Source organism: Spea bombifrons, chromosome 10, assembly GCF_027358695.1.
Source record: "Spea bombifrons isolate aSpeBom1 chromosome 10, aSpeBom1.2.pri, whole genome shotgun sequence".
NCBI classification, from domain to species: Eukaryota; Metazoa; Chordata; class Amphibia; order Anura; family Pelobatidae; genus Spea; species Spea bombifrons.
The window spans coordinates 30,791,382-30,806,691 of NC_071096.1; the positions used below are offsets into that span (position 1 = coordinate 30,791,382).

A 15,310-nucleotide genomic window follows, 5' to 3' on the forward strand; every position below is an offset into this window, starting at 1 on the left:
ACATTATATTGTAGTTCTGAACAAGATATAAAATGGACAAAAGTCTCTCTAGGGGGGGAAAAAAAGGTATCATTCCAACCAGCTCTTTGTTAAAATTCAATTACAATAAATATATGTCCCTTTTTTGAATGCGTTTTTATGGATTAATATTGAATATTACATTTGAAAATATATACGGGGCGGGGGGTTTAATATATATATGTAGAAAATATAAACAAAGATTTAATGGATATAGATCTTATATAATTAATTCTCAACATATAATTTTGTAACCTTAATAAATAAAACATAACAAAATCCTCATTTTTTTTTTTAAAATGAACAAATAAATTACATTTTGAACAGTAAATTGATTTTCTTTTGTAAAATATATGTATTTTTAGAATTCAAATTTGAAGATAAATTTTAAGAATAGAATGATTTTTTTTTCCATTTCTTGTGGGCATTTTTGTTTCTTGATCTGTACAAAAATGTAGGACATTCAGTCTTATTTTCCGAGATGAACATGTGAATATTTTAAGGCTCAACAACATGTAAAAATGATTTTCAGTTGGTGACTCTGGGTCCACCAGTTATGCACAATGTACAGTCGTTGCACAATGGAAGCCAGTTGGGAACATTATCAAAATTCATTAGAAGACCAGGTATTGCTTTAATAATAAGTGGTTGATTCCTTTTCAAAACCTTGCAGTAGACTTTTGTTTGTAGAAGACATTATACCAGAGCAACAATCTTTTAAATCCTGTTTTTCACAAAATATATTTATTTGCTCTGGTTTTTCGAGACATCTCAGATGCCAAATTTCCAAACTCCGTGGTGGTCCAAGTGAATACTGAACATCCAATGACTTCTAGATACTTCACAAACTTTACTGGAAACTCCACAAGACTGACCCCCTAACGTACACATTTTTTTTGGTTCAACATTACAATGTAGTTGGTTTTATAGATGACTGGTGCTAAGTTGTCTCTAAAACAAGTTGGCCGCCATTAGCTGTTACTAACAATGGCCCTAAAATATTACAGAATTGTTGAGTCTGGAATGCAAAAGTATCGGTCATTGTCAAGTTTCTCTGTCGCTCTCTCCAACTGAGTAAAGTTCTCCAAGTCTTTTAAAACGAGGACCCCAATCACTGAGGTAGTCAAAATTTTGATCTGAGTCTGAAGTCGAAGACTCCAAAGAGCTAAGGGAGCCAGCCACCGATCCTCTTCCTTCATACCCATAAATCTGTATAGAGTCATAGGGTGGGGCGGTGGGATCGTTATCAGCCTCATGGAGCCTCACATTAATAAATTCATCCACATCGACGCCATTGGGAGTTGATGTGTGTCCTTGTCTGGGCATAAACTGAAAATCAGGCTTGATATCTTTACGAGGTAAGTATCCATTTATCCCATCGGGATTCTGTAACGTGGCAATATCAAAGGCTTCAGTGTCTTCTTCTCCACCACCTTCATCGTCATAACGAATTATGTTTTCGCGGACGTCTTCGTCGTCCTTAATTATGAGGGGCTCATTTTTATGTCTTCGTAGAGTCACAAAGAGCACCACGATTACTGTAAAAAAAAAAGTGAAAATAACAGTCAAATAGATGACGAGGATCATGTGATGTCTGTGACATCATGGGAGAGCTAGCAAAATTCAGCCCAGGAGGCAAGTTCAACCAAATCGATACATTTTTTTTCCATAAGATCTTTTATGAAAAGTTAAATGCAAATTGTCCAGCTGTATTCCAGATAAAATGGATGGAATTGGTGCAAAGCTCAATTAGCCACCCAAAACCTAGCCAGGTTCCTAGACGTATATTTAGGTTGCACCTGTAAGCTGGGTTCATCAGATTACAGCAGTCCTGGGGCCACCTGCACCCCTGGGCATCTTTGCCATGGTCATGTCACCAAAGCCACAAAATACACGGATATCTGAATATCTATTGTGCTTGATAAATGTTGAAACCCTTCATAGGGGCCGCACGTTTGGTAGCCAAATAAAAAAAGGAATATTTTGATAGTCGGTATGCACAAACACTAAAAAGATATGTTTTTTCCAGAAGACTTTACTGATTGCGGTATAAATAGGCGTGTTTGATACATGTGAATTTTATATAAAACAGAAATGAATGGGGCTTTTATAAAGGCATACTTTGGTAAAGTAACGGACAAAAAAAGACTTTATATGTCCCCTGCTAATATCTTAATTCATTGGTTTCCATTAAACAGTATGCAGCTGCTTAAAACTTTCACATTTTACTTTTGCACAGCATGCCATCCACCTACCATAAATTTCTGTAAAAATGTATTGTATGAAAGGAAGTTATCACTCAAAGCTCCTGACATGTCCACTCCAGTGTGCGTTTCTTTTATCCAACCCACCTATTTCTGCAGATCATTTAAATTATTTTTCAAACACTCAAACAAAATGCTGCATTTAAAAAATACATACACAAAACAAGAGATTTTGGTTGTTTTGACTTGAACTTGAATAACGCTCTTTTCTGTTTAGAACCTGAATACAAATCAGGCTCCGTGTGGTGGTTAGTTATACCTTTTAAAGGCTTCAACCTGCCGGTTTTATGTATATAATATCGAGGCTGCTTTGCTTTATGTTTCCTTATTTCTTTTTAATCTTAAACCATGTGTTTGTAGAAAAGGAGGTAGTTGGTCCCTTTTGAAGCTAGTTTCTAGACATCTGTACCTTTCTGGAAGTTTCATGGCTACCCATACCAAGACAAATATATAGTTAACCCCAAAATAATGATTACCTGCTCATTTATATCTCAATTTAATTACTCAAATAATTGACTTACTTGTATTGATTTTTACTTGTTTCTGTGTATTTGTGTAAATATATTATCGGTACACATAATGCATCAATTTAATGTTGCGTGCAGTGTAAATTTTTATAATTGATGTCTATCCTTGTAAGTTCTTAATGGCAAGGACCTCCTATTCATACTTATTGCACCGCATTCATAAAGTCTCAATGAGTATTATACTAACTTTATAACTAAGCTTATTATATTTATATCCCCCTTTATTACACTGTAAGCAGTAGATCACTAAGTATATCGGTTACGGTATTTGTTCATACATTATACATCCAAACCTCTTTCTTGCGCCATCTCTCGTTTTCTCTCCCTGCCTCTCTGTATCTACAATTCCTTTCCCCCTCTCCCCCCCTCTCTCCCCCTCTCTCTCCCCCCTCTCTCCCACCTCCCTCCCCCTCTCTCCCCCCTCTCTCCTCCCTCCCTCCCCATCTCTCCCCCCTCCCTCCCCATCTCTCCCCCCCTCTTTCCCCATCTCTCCCCCCTCCCTCCCCATCTCTCCCCCCTCCCTCCCCATCTCTCCTCCTCCCTCGCCATCTCTCCTCCTCCCTCGCCATCTCTCCTCCTCCCTCCCCCCTCTCCCCCTGTCCCGCCCCCTCCCCCCTCTCCCCCCTCTCTTTCCTCCACATATTCATATGTTTATGTACAATTGAGATACCTACCAAGAAGGAGAACAATGCATGCCAAAATGGCTATTAGCGCTCCCATACTCAGTCCAATGGGTAGCACATAAGCTTCTGCGTTGCAAGATTGAACTACTCCGTCACTACTACAGCCGCAGACCCGAATGGTGAGAGTGCTGGTACTGCTCATTGGGGGGCTGCCGCTGTCACTTATGATGATTGGTAGCAGATAAACCTCTTGCTTGAGTCTGTTAAAACCATTATGTCTGGCCAGAATGCTGAGTGAATTATCTGGAGGGGAAGAGTGCAAAAATGAATTAACCAACACGCTAAATAAATAAAACAAACACAATATAACGCATGCTAAGTAAGTTGGTGTAAGTGGTAAAGATACATGGGGATGGGGTTGGTGATTTGTGCAGCAGAAGCTCCCTGGGGTTGAGGTGAAATTCAACCCTCTTCCAAGCTCTCCTGCCAGCTCTCCCTTTAGTGAGTAGGCCCTAATGTGTCGTTGCTGCGCTTTCACCATGTGTGTGGGAATTTATTTTACAGTCTTTTTTTCCATGTTGCAATCGTATTGACCCATTATTTACAGTATATTTTGGTTACTCTCAGGGGACTTTAAGCTTTGAATCCACACGACACCAATGCAGTACTATGTGCCCTCGTTTCAGTGTTACTTGTTAACATTTAAAAAAAAATGACATCTCTGTTTCAAAAATGGAATTATTGATTGTTAGAAGTCTCAGCGTATACACAATATGAGCAGGGGGTTTTTTAGGGGAAAGAAGGTGCTGATTGTACCCATGCAGGGCTCTGCCCTGTCCAAAGACCTTTCATGTTTTCTTAATGTATTAATATATACTTATTTGATTTATATCCCTCTCCCTTAGCCACTTATTTGCGGTCTCTAGTTTGCCGAGCACATAAACCCCAGCAGATCTGCCATTTGATTACTTCCTCTTCATGGTCAACCACGTCAAAATAGCACACAATTTTACAAAGCTTTTTTGCTTTCTATGGCAACAGCCTATCAGTGCCAGATTTGGGTCATATGACAGTTTAATGTGCCCTGAAATTTTTTTTTATACTCTTAAAGTTTTAGGCATTCTACAGAACTACAAAACGAATGCTGCGTGTAGTTACGGAAGGGTTAACCTGAGCGTAGCAGGTGGAAATGCACCTTTCATTTATGCATTTGTCATCTAACTAACCCCAGAAATAAAGATGCCGTTTTTGACAGCAGTCTTCGGAGATACTGTGACAATGCACATACCTGATTGTCATTCCACGGACATATTTTCAAATCCACTATAAGACTCTGGTAGTTATTAAAAGCCTCTTTAGTGTAAAACGCAATCAGCCTGTAGCTGTGGGACTGTAGAGCGGGTTAACTAACATGTCTAGATACGGAGATACAGGACCAGCTTACATACCTGCTTAAGCCCTTCAGGCAGAATTTCCCATTTAGCTTATAACGCAATGTACTGGTATGCATTTATTATTTATTAAAGCTACTGCATTACAGCTATAACTGTTACTAGAAAATAAAAAGAAAGAAAGACAAATACATTAATGTGTAGGAAGAAACATTTGTAGAGCACGAGAACTGATTTTTTAGTTTTTAGGCATGGGGTGTACTTTTTATTACCCACATACCGTGGCTTTGTATATCTGGATGTTAAACGTATTATTTGGTGATCATCCGGCACAGAGAAGACCAAGGTATACAAATCAAGTCAAAACAGTTCTACCGACATCTTCATTCTGCTGTAACATATACTTATTTATTGATTTGCACAGTGCTGTCGTACTACGCAGTGCAGACGCAACGTACGTGAATCAGGCCCTCCGTGTTAAACGTGGGCAGGCATTTGATGAAACACGTAAAAGGTATACAGAAACGGGGCTAGAACTGTGTTGGGTTGACATGTCTCCCTCACATGTAGACTCCCGCTTTATAATATATATATATATATATATATAGAATATATCCATGTAATGCCCCTTTATCGTTGGCAGTTTAGGAGTTGACTTGGAGTCAGCGGAGTCCCACTAAGCCTAGGTCGGCAGGGGTGGCAGCAGTCTCTCTATAGCATAACAGGGAGCCATTTGCCGTTTAATGGGCTGGTTAATGGGAGACAGTAGGGGAGAGCGATGAGTTGCCACAGCTTCCATTGTTCATTTCTGTTCGGCGTCCCGCGTCCTTAAATGCGGGAATTATATTATGTCATATCTCTGCAGTAGAGACAGCGGCTAGTGGAGCTACCTGGGTTAAACCTAGGGCAACACCACTGGTTGGAGTGGCTAAATATTAAGTCATTACCCTCATATTGCCTTATCACACCCTTTCCCACTCCCGCCATCCCTATATATTTGTATTTTATTAGGAGGGAACAGGGGATATGTCTATAATAAATATGTCTTACGGCTTCCCAACCAGCACCTAAAATGAAAACCTTACTCTCTTTTATTATTAAATAAACCAAAAACCTTTAATTACAAGACGTAACACACATCAAGGGAAAATATAGTGGGGGACTTCAGTTGCTTTGTTGTGTTTGGAAATTGAATACACCTTCACTTTAAGAATATATATATACATATTGGAAAAAAGAAGTCACATTCCAAAAAAGTATGTCGACTAAAACTCAGCTTTGCTACGAATGTCCTTAGCGTCCCTGTGACCTTTTTGTAAGGGTTATTCTACTCCCTCTCCATATAATTCTGCGATCAGAAAGTGTTTGTAAAGAATTATTTGTGCGTCGTGAAACCTCTTAATGAGAATGTAAAAAATATTTCTCACCCAGCATTAAATTCTTGAGTGTATTGTAGTAAAGGTTATTTGCTAGCTCTGCAATACACAGGGAGAATATAATATCATTAAACTGATATACACGGAACAATTTCAATCTTAAGTACATTTTAAACTGTTCTCTATAACCTCTACTGTGACACGCTGAATATTCCAATATTAACTATCTGTGTTTAATATTTGCTTTTTTGAAACAGTTTCTAACCTTTTTTTTTTCCAGCTTAAAAAACTGTATATTACTTGGCCTAATGCCAAGCAACGTGATTGGCATTTACCTGCTTTTATTAACACTGGTTCCCTGCATTTGTGCAATATATTAAAAAAATATTGATTTAATAAATATTGAAGTTTGACCTTATTAAACTACTTTAATAACTTTTTAAACTACTTAAATAGTGATATCATCTGTCATGATATAATGCGGTGGGTGAGATTTAAAAAAAGGATTGGAGCTTGGCTGAATCGGTTTGTCATTCTCTATTTGACCTAAGTTAGTATTAGTACAGCCGGTGACAGATCGGAGAAGACAGACAGGCAATTTCACATCTTTTATATGGATTCAGGGGGTACTTGGTTCTTTGGGCCCCTGGCAGTGGTGGGGTTTAAACATGCATGGGATAGGCAAATGACTATCTTGAGTCTAAGACCAAGGACTGGTTAAGGCTTCATTACAGAAGACTAGACTAGATGGCAGAATGGATCTTATCTGCTGTCAAATCCATGTTTCCAAACCCATGTAAGTCTACCACTGGAGTCAAAATATCAATGTGGCCAATGGGTTCTAAATACTGTTTCCTTATATCACATAGCTCCCAAGTGTCCTTCTATAGGAGGTCCAGCACTCACTGTTTGGATCCCATTGCCCTCTTCCCCTCTTTCCTCCCCTGATGTGTCTAGTAGCTCAAAATGTTTGCTGGGTATGAGGGTATCACAGGGTTCTACAGCCCCAAAAGCCCCAACAATGTGTATAGAAAAAGCAGAAACATCTGTTGATAAATTAAATTGAATACAAAAATGTCCTTCATCTTCTCGATTACAAACATAGTGATACGTCAGAAAGTTGTATGAAACTGTCTATAAAGCTCTGACCACACCCCTTCAAATAAAATTGTCCATATTTGGTCATTTGAAACATTAGGAAGTATATTAACATGAAAATGCTGTTCTGCTTGGAGCCTCAACATGATTTATACTGTATATTTCCCGCACCACGTGCCTATAGTTTTTTATTCTAAAATACTATTCTCGTGCACTTTTTTTAATGACACACTTACTTAAAAAAAATCACACTTGTTTGTATTTAAACATGTAGCCAGTGGTAAAATTATTGTTTATTTTCCCCTCCAGAACATTCTCCTTTGATTTGTTGTCTTGTAGCTAAAATTCTTACTTAAACTGTGTTTTCTATTGATTTAACGTAGTCATTTGTCAAATCCTTACTCTGATGAAGAGGACATTCTAAGTCATATAAAACTGTCACCATGATAACATATTCTGAAAATACAGATCAAGTAACCCACTAGCTAGTACTACTATCAGTGAAAAGCGCCAGAGGGAAATTCTCATAAAAAAATAAAATAAAATAAAAATAACTAAAAATGTCACCGTATATTGAATTGCCTGTCTTCTGCGGTACACGATTGTTCGTTTTGAAGCTGAAAATCCCCTACGCTAGATAATCAATGATGGTATGGAACGTACTTCTAATTAAATATACGGAGGGAATTGGAATATGCAAATCATTGTGTAGATTGTTATGTTCTATGCAAATTGTCTAGAAAATGTGTATTAGCACTTATTGTGTTATGCCAAGGACAATAAGTATCAAATTTAGGTCTTCACGCAATAGCTTAGCTTTTCTCATTCGTATAATTTAATTTCCAGTTTTGACTCCGTACCTGTAATCATTCAGCGTACAATATGGTCTTCATTCATATTAAGTGACCTGTTTATAAACTGGGAAAATATATATATATATATATACATTATACTGTAATTACCTATTTTTTCTAAGATGTCAATAGGCTGCAAATCATATTGCTAACACATTATAAGGTTGAAGTATATTAATGTTGACGCGTCCTTTTATCCCCTTCAACTTCTCAGTTTTCAGACGCCTTTATTGAGCAAGGTCCACCGAATCAACACAAAGCTGCTAAGATATTGGTCTCACGTCTGCAAGAATGAATGAGTTCTGAGTTGACATTCACCCACTGTGCAATTGATTGACCCTCCTGCATTAATGCCAGTTTGGCTTTGTTCATATGTGAAGGTAAATGAACAGTACAAAATGTCAGGGTATGAAACAGCAGGGTAATACCTATCTTATGCATCTCGTTTGCCTTGGGGAACTGCCAGCAGACTATCATTTCAGCCGCAATATCGCAATTGTATTTCTGCCCCTGTCTATTGTCACTTTATCCCACGGGACTTAAAAGAAAGAAATACAAAGAGTAACTAAGGATAAATGGTCTGTACATTCCGTAATCTTAAAGGGAATCTCCCACCATGTTTTATTACTATTTATCGGGCGAACGATTCCAAAATATTCTGTTTTATTGTTGCCCCATAATATAATGTTTTCAGGCAGCTACATATTAGAAAGTTGTAATGGTTCTAGATCGGTTGTCTGAGCCCAATCTACTACAAAAACACCCTGCTTGCTTATAATACCGCCCTATGGTAAATAAAAGAACGACTCAGTCTTAATCACCTAGCTGGACACTCTGATTTAATCAAAGTCTATGTTGGGGTGGACTTGTTATTGGACTTGGGTTATGACTGTATACAGCACTGGGGGTTTGGAAGAAATGTTGGTGCGCTAAGCTAGTCACAGGCTCAAATAATACAAATGTATAATACGAGGCCTACCAAACAGGTGTAAGCATGCTGCAAGAAACAGTGTATTGGCTGTACAATGTATACAAAAAACAAAAACTATGGGTTTATTGCTGTATACAGCGCTCGGTGGTTATGACTGTATACAGCGCTGGGGTTTATGCTCAAGGAGAAAAATATCCTCCCCTATTGATACACTGATAGCCAGGGCAGCTTTCTAAATGTTTTTCAGCTACAAATACCACGATCCTGCAAGGTTTATAGGAGATTTAGTTACTTTGCCTCCCCCTGCAGCACCCTGCTCAGGAGATGTTTGGCGCGTGCAACCTTAAATATTCTATAGAACAATTTTTCCAGTAAGCTCGACTTGTATTTCAGTAATATTCGCTCATATAACGATTCATTCTGTCAAGAATGTCCTTAAAGAATGAACTACTCATGTAGTAGCCTCCCAAGTTTATTACCCACCCTATGAAAAGGATGAACTTTCAACATAATGTGAAACGTATCACGTTAGTACAGCATCATAAAAAATCCGGTGACATTGCGCATTTTATTAGTAATCTATAATTCATGTCTAGCAAAAAACTTATTTCCAATGATATTTGCTGTGCATTCTGGCTTAAAACGCTAGAAACACGAGGCTATACTAGCAGTGAAGGTTTGTTTGACAAATGCATTTTTGCAAATAAAGCCAGGCATAGAAACTTTGCCGGCAGATCAGCCCCATTCGGCCCGTCTGGTCTGTCCCGTTTCCCTGCTATAAAGGCTCAAACCTTAATCAGTCCTTAATCACAGTTATAACCCTATAGCATATATTATAGGTTTTTGGCACATAAAGGGACTTAAAATACTGGAGGAAAGATTATTTCAATGAAGGGGAAACATTAGGACAAGAGGCCATAATCTAAAACTAGAGGGTCAAAAGATTAGCCATAACGTACAGATGTTTTACACTACTAAGAAGGTGGTAGATGTGTGGAACAGTCTCCCAGCAGAGCAGAGGTTAATAACAATGAGGGAATTTAAACATGCATGGGATAGGCATACGGCTTCTGAATCTAAGACGAGATCGACGACTGATTAAGGTTTGAGTCTTTACAGCAGGTTTCTATACATAACGGGGCAACACCACACACAAAGAATAGCTATAGAAAGCAGTATAGCCAGCAGGTGGAAAAAAATAAAAATAGAAAAGAAAAACACCATTGTAAAGTATCAGGAAAAAAACACAAATTAAGCTGCTATGAATATGAACAAAAAAGACCACTTTTGTTTTTTTTACTATTCATTTTTTTTTTTTAAGAAAAATTATTAAAATAGATATCTATACCTTTCATGGGATTTTGCTTTTAAAACTCCTGAAATGATTAGATATATATAAAAAAAAACATGATCTGCAAAAAGAGTGAATTGAAATGTAACCAAGGAAAAGAGAGCAGGAAAAAAAATATACCAGGGGAGCAGAATAAGCAGATTTAACAAAGGATTTTTCAGCTGGAAGCCTGCGAGCAGCGGGGGAACCATTGTGATGTACAATTCAACGACTACATTTCTGAAATGTAACATATTAGTTCTTTTGTATTTCTGAATGCGCTAAAGTTCAGAAAATGTGTCCATTGTAAAAACACTAAGTGGGGTTGAGGCAATAAAACAATTATACGGCATATACACACAAAGTATCTTTCAAGGTCTTTTCTAACCAAAGCCAAAACGCACTCTCTGACATTGAGTTGCCTGCCATGACTCGACCCTGAGGGGCAGTTAGAAGCTCGGACCACCTACTGAATAGACAGATTCCTCTGCGGAAGTCACTGCCCCGCATTCAGCTTCTCGACGCTCTTTCACGAGGCACCACAGAGTTACAGAAATGACATTGCTGGACATCGGCTCCTGTGATAAGCCATGTCCTACAGCGGATGAAAGGGAAGGTGGGACAGGCAGGGGACTGACTGCTCAGTTAAAAATTCCTCAATAAAACGGTAATGTTTACACAAGACCTACGATAATATTATATTCGCTCTTCTTTTGCTATACTTGAGAGTTATGTTGATGGATTTTGAAACTGTGGTATTTGGCACCTACATGCAGGGACATATTCTGGCCCAGATCTACTAGTCCTAGGTGGCAGTTTCAGGGAAGCAGCAGCAGTCCCCCTGCCATAATCAGCCGGTTACAATGAAGATCTCTGATCCCGTCAACACTACGGAAGACTGTGCTGATCCGGAACAGCCTCCATAGAATGATGCAGAACATTGGGATATGAAGTCATACCCCAGTGCTCCACATTAAGGACAGTGGCTGTGGAAGCTTGGTCAGGCCTAGGGCAGCACCCGAGGTAAATATGTAACTGCCTACAGGCCTGAAGCTGGGGCAGATTATCGAGGATAATCTTTTCTTGTGTGTATATTGACTATATTAAAGTTCTTTTGTATGAAAGTTCTTCAAAGTAAGATCCAGAAGGGATCATTTGACTACTTATAACATGGTTGGTTTCTTAAGAGAGTTAGAGGGGTTATATTGTAACAAAACAGTGGCACATCCCCACCAGTTCTGTCATCCTTGTTCGTGTCACTCCTGCCCTGGTAGATGAGGAGCTGGGGGTCAAAGAACCATAAAGAAGTCCAATTATGCTTTGCCAATACTTGAGGGGCTTTTGTCACTGCGCTTACAAGTTCTATAACTTCCTAAAAGCAGTCCGAAAAGAAACGTACTGAATTTAAATGTTCATGGATCTAATCTCTCTGCTTTTATAGGGTCCAGCGGTCTTTGGCCATCCTACTCAGTACAATTTTCTCTCGGTCTATAGAAATGAGCGCTCTTCTAATGAAAATAACAGAAAGAGCCCAAAATTCCACGCTGCAGGCACATGAGATATTTTATACAGTCTTCTTTGTTCTTACTTTCTTTTTTAATTAGATGTTGACATTTTACATGCTAATAGCATCCACCCTCAGCCTAATCCATGACACTTTCTATTCAGCGATAAATCATTTCTGTGTAAACAGATGGGTGTCATCTCTGGAACCTTTCATTCTCAGCAACATAACAGCAACTGGAAAAGCTTGACTCAACAGGCAGGGAGGATACAATGTTTCTTTGCATTATCGCCCCGTGTAGCATATGCCAAGAAAAATAATCTACGGTGTTGGCCGTGTTATTTTGTTATTCCTGAATAAAAAAAGACACATTAAATATTTAAGACCCACCAAAATTTGTTTTTATATATATAAATTAAAATATATTAATGTAACCAATTAACTCTTTTTGCTTGATAAATTTTTTCACTAAATCATGATATTCTTTTCCGATTTGCCGAGTTATTTTAAAATACATGTGTGTATATATATATATATATATATATATATATATATATATATATATACACACTTACATTTTTGTACCTAACAATCCTGGGAGATGTCCAGAGCTTTAGTATTTAAGCCCCATATTTTTATTTTCACTTTACCAAGAGGAAGGTAGATATATGGACCAACCACCCATCAGACGTGGTAGAGGGTAATACACTGAGTGAGTTTAGGCATGCTTGGGATAGGCATATGGCTCCTCAGTAAGCTTTTTGCTTTACAGCAGGAAAAATGGGCAGACTAGACTGGGCCAAATGGGTCTTAACGATCATCAAATTTTTTGTTTCTATATAATCATTCACAGCAATAACTTTGATCGTTAAGGCTTAAGTACTTATGCGAAGGGGATTGCAACATGGCATCTGTACATTTACTTGTATAAATGACTGCTTTAGGAATGAATGAGATTGGTCTTTGTATTATTGAGGCTTTCTTCCACTCTTCACTATCTGTGGATATGCAAAGCTGTTATGGCTCCTTAACAAAATGCACAGCATCAATGGCCACCCATGAGCTTACATCGTGGCTGTTAACTACCCATGCGGGATCCCTAGGTCCGGGACCAGGGGGTAAACTGGGTAAAACATGACATCACACTGTCACGCACACGCGTGCAGACCCATTTGCAACATAAACCCTTGCGTGTCCCATAAAAGAACTCTTGAAATCTGATGCTACATGTATGTGGTCATGAAGGTGAATGCGTAACATTATTATTATTAACGTGTCACTCCTGCAGCATGGCATACCAACTTTTTCGAGTGCTACATCCATCATACAGAAGTATTTGCTCATGGTGCACACGTGTTGCAAATCTTGTACGTGTTAACCTCAATACTTTAATTATGAAACACACACTAAAGACTTAGCTTTGGGACCATTAACTTATAATGATTATAACATAAAAAAAATGTATCAAGATGTTAAATACTTTGCTGCTTATTTCACGAAAATGTTAATATGTCAGGTCTAAATTATATATATATATAAACGATGGATTTTTATTTCAGATGCTTTAATTATATTCACAAAAAATTTTTGGCATTGTGCTAAAGTTGCTATTAAAGCAATTAGCATTGCAGCACATTATCAAAGCTAATTGTTTAAAGCTTAATGTTAAGCGAAGAAATAGTCTGACTTTTTGTTTTAAAAAACCTGAACTTTAGATAATTGTCTATATAATTATCAGTCTATGCCTATTGAGGGAGATGAACTTTAGACAATCCTTTGAACGTTCTAAAGTTTTAAGGTGACCTTTAAACTATTTCAGAATAATCTAACCCTGTCTGTTGGGCATGGCGGCCGTCGGTTTACACATCTCATTGTATATAAAACACGCTTTCAACTGCCTTAGGGAATGTTGTCTAAAGAAGGTCATTCCACCACCTTTAAAAAAGAATATGCTATGCGCTCTTTTAATTGTTATGTACTGTTCAAATGCCATATTTGTGTTTTAAAATACATAGCCGTCTTTTAAATTGTTGCATTTCTTATTCTCTTTCATTAAGGTGATACGGCGAAATAAGAACGTACCAAAGGCTGTAGCTAAGAATGACTTTGATGTGAGAATTCCAAGAGCTGTATTAAGATTGGACAACAAATGTTTTAAATGCACGATTCATTGTCAAAAACTCAAAATTCAACAAGACACATTGGTGTCTGTTTACTGAAGGGAGAGCTGGAAGGAGAGTTGTGGTTAGATGTTCCATCACTATTCATTATGAAGGGTCATTGTTAGCAGCAAGAAGGGCTGAGATGACTGCTGTATAATTCAATGAGTAAGGAGACTTTGGAGAAATCCCGCTGACTTAACTATACATTATACAGGGCCAACCAAGCTCTTTCTTCTGGGTTGGAACTTCATAATGAGACTTCAGCTGCATCCATTAAAAAAGACCCAATGTTTCAGGAAAATGTTTATTTCATGTACTTTATCTGGAAGATGACCATAATGTCTGCATTTAATTCAGAAATACCACCCTTTACTTTATTTTCATAAATGTGAAATGCAATCTCAAACATTAAATATCTTTACAATCTTTACAATGTAATGCAGTCCCGCCTGATAGCTCACCCATTAAAAATCAACATTCCTTACCTTCATTGTTTTTGATCGTGAAGTTTGGATTATTGACCATTTCTGGTAGAAGACTGTAAAAGAAAAAGTGTCCGTTTCTTGGGTCATCCTTGTCAATGGCACTGACGGTTTGAATGATCTGTGAGGTAAAAACCCAAAAGTTGGGTAAATTGTCAAAGAAAAGATCAACCAGCTCTTGATTCTAGTTGACGGTTGTTTTAAACGGCAAACACAAAGTCCCTGATATGGTGATAACAGGGCCGCCCTGGCACTTTAAGGCCAGCGTCTGCTTAATGACTTAAGTGCAGCCAACGTGGCCACACGTTATGGATTTATGCTCTCCATTGGCTGACCGCATTTTCCCGGTGCGTCAGGTGGCCAGTCCGGGCCTGCATACTCCAGCCATTAATGAATGCATTAGATGGCTTAAGTAAAGACTGTGATGGGCTTTTAAGTCTATACTTGAATAACTTTGTACTGCATCTAAAGTAATTAGAAGAAAGAAATTACATCCATGGCTTAATTTCCATATAAAATAGCTGGAAACCCATACTCATGACATGAAGTAACTAAAGAGTTAGGACAGATCTATTACGGGAGGGCTAGTATCCCTTTAAAATACTAATTAATATGTTTTCAGATTTGTAATTGCTGGATAGATCCTCGTAAGAGAAGACATTTTGGTCGGCAGCAGAATTTTGTGGATCAACATTCAAGAGTTTGGATTAACTGAAGAGCAGAGGATAAGCAAAGATATGGAAATCATGA

The 15,310-nt window shown here is 38.0% G+C and overlaps 1 protein-coding gene across 1 annotated transcript in view; it reads right to left on the reverse strand.

Moving 5' to 3' along the window:
• Window positions 1-353: 353 nt before the first annotated feature.
• CDH8 (cadherin 8) overlaps window positions 354-15,310 on the reverse strand; it is a 136,631-nt gene continuing 121,674 nt past the window's right edge. The window contains exons 10-12 of the mRNA XM_053449633.1: window positions 14,564-14,681; window positions 3,484-3,735; window positions 354-1,556 (exon numbers count right to left, since the gene is read on the reverse strand). Of these exons, the coding sequence (XP_053305608.1) occupies window positions 1,063-1,556; window positions 3,484-3,735; window positions 14,564-14,681 (864 nt within the window). The 3' untranslated portion in view covers window positions 354-1,062. The remainder of the gene's footprint in view (window positions 1,557-3,483; window positions 3,736-14,563; window positions 14,682-15,310) is intronic.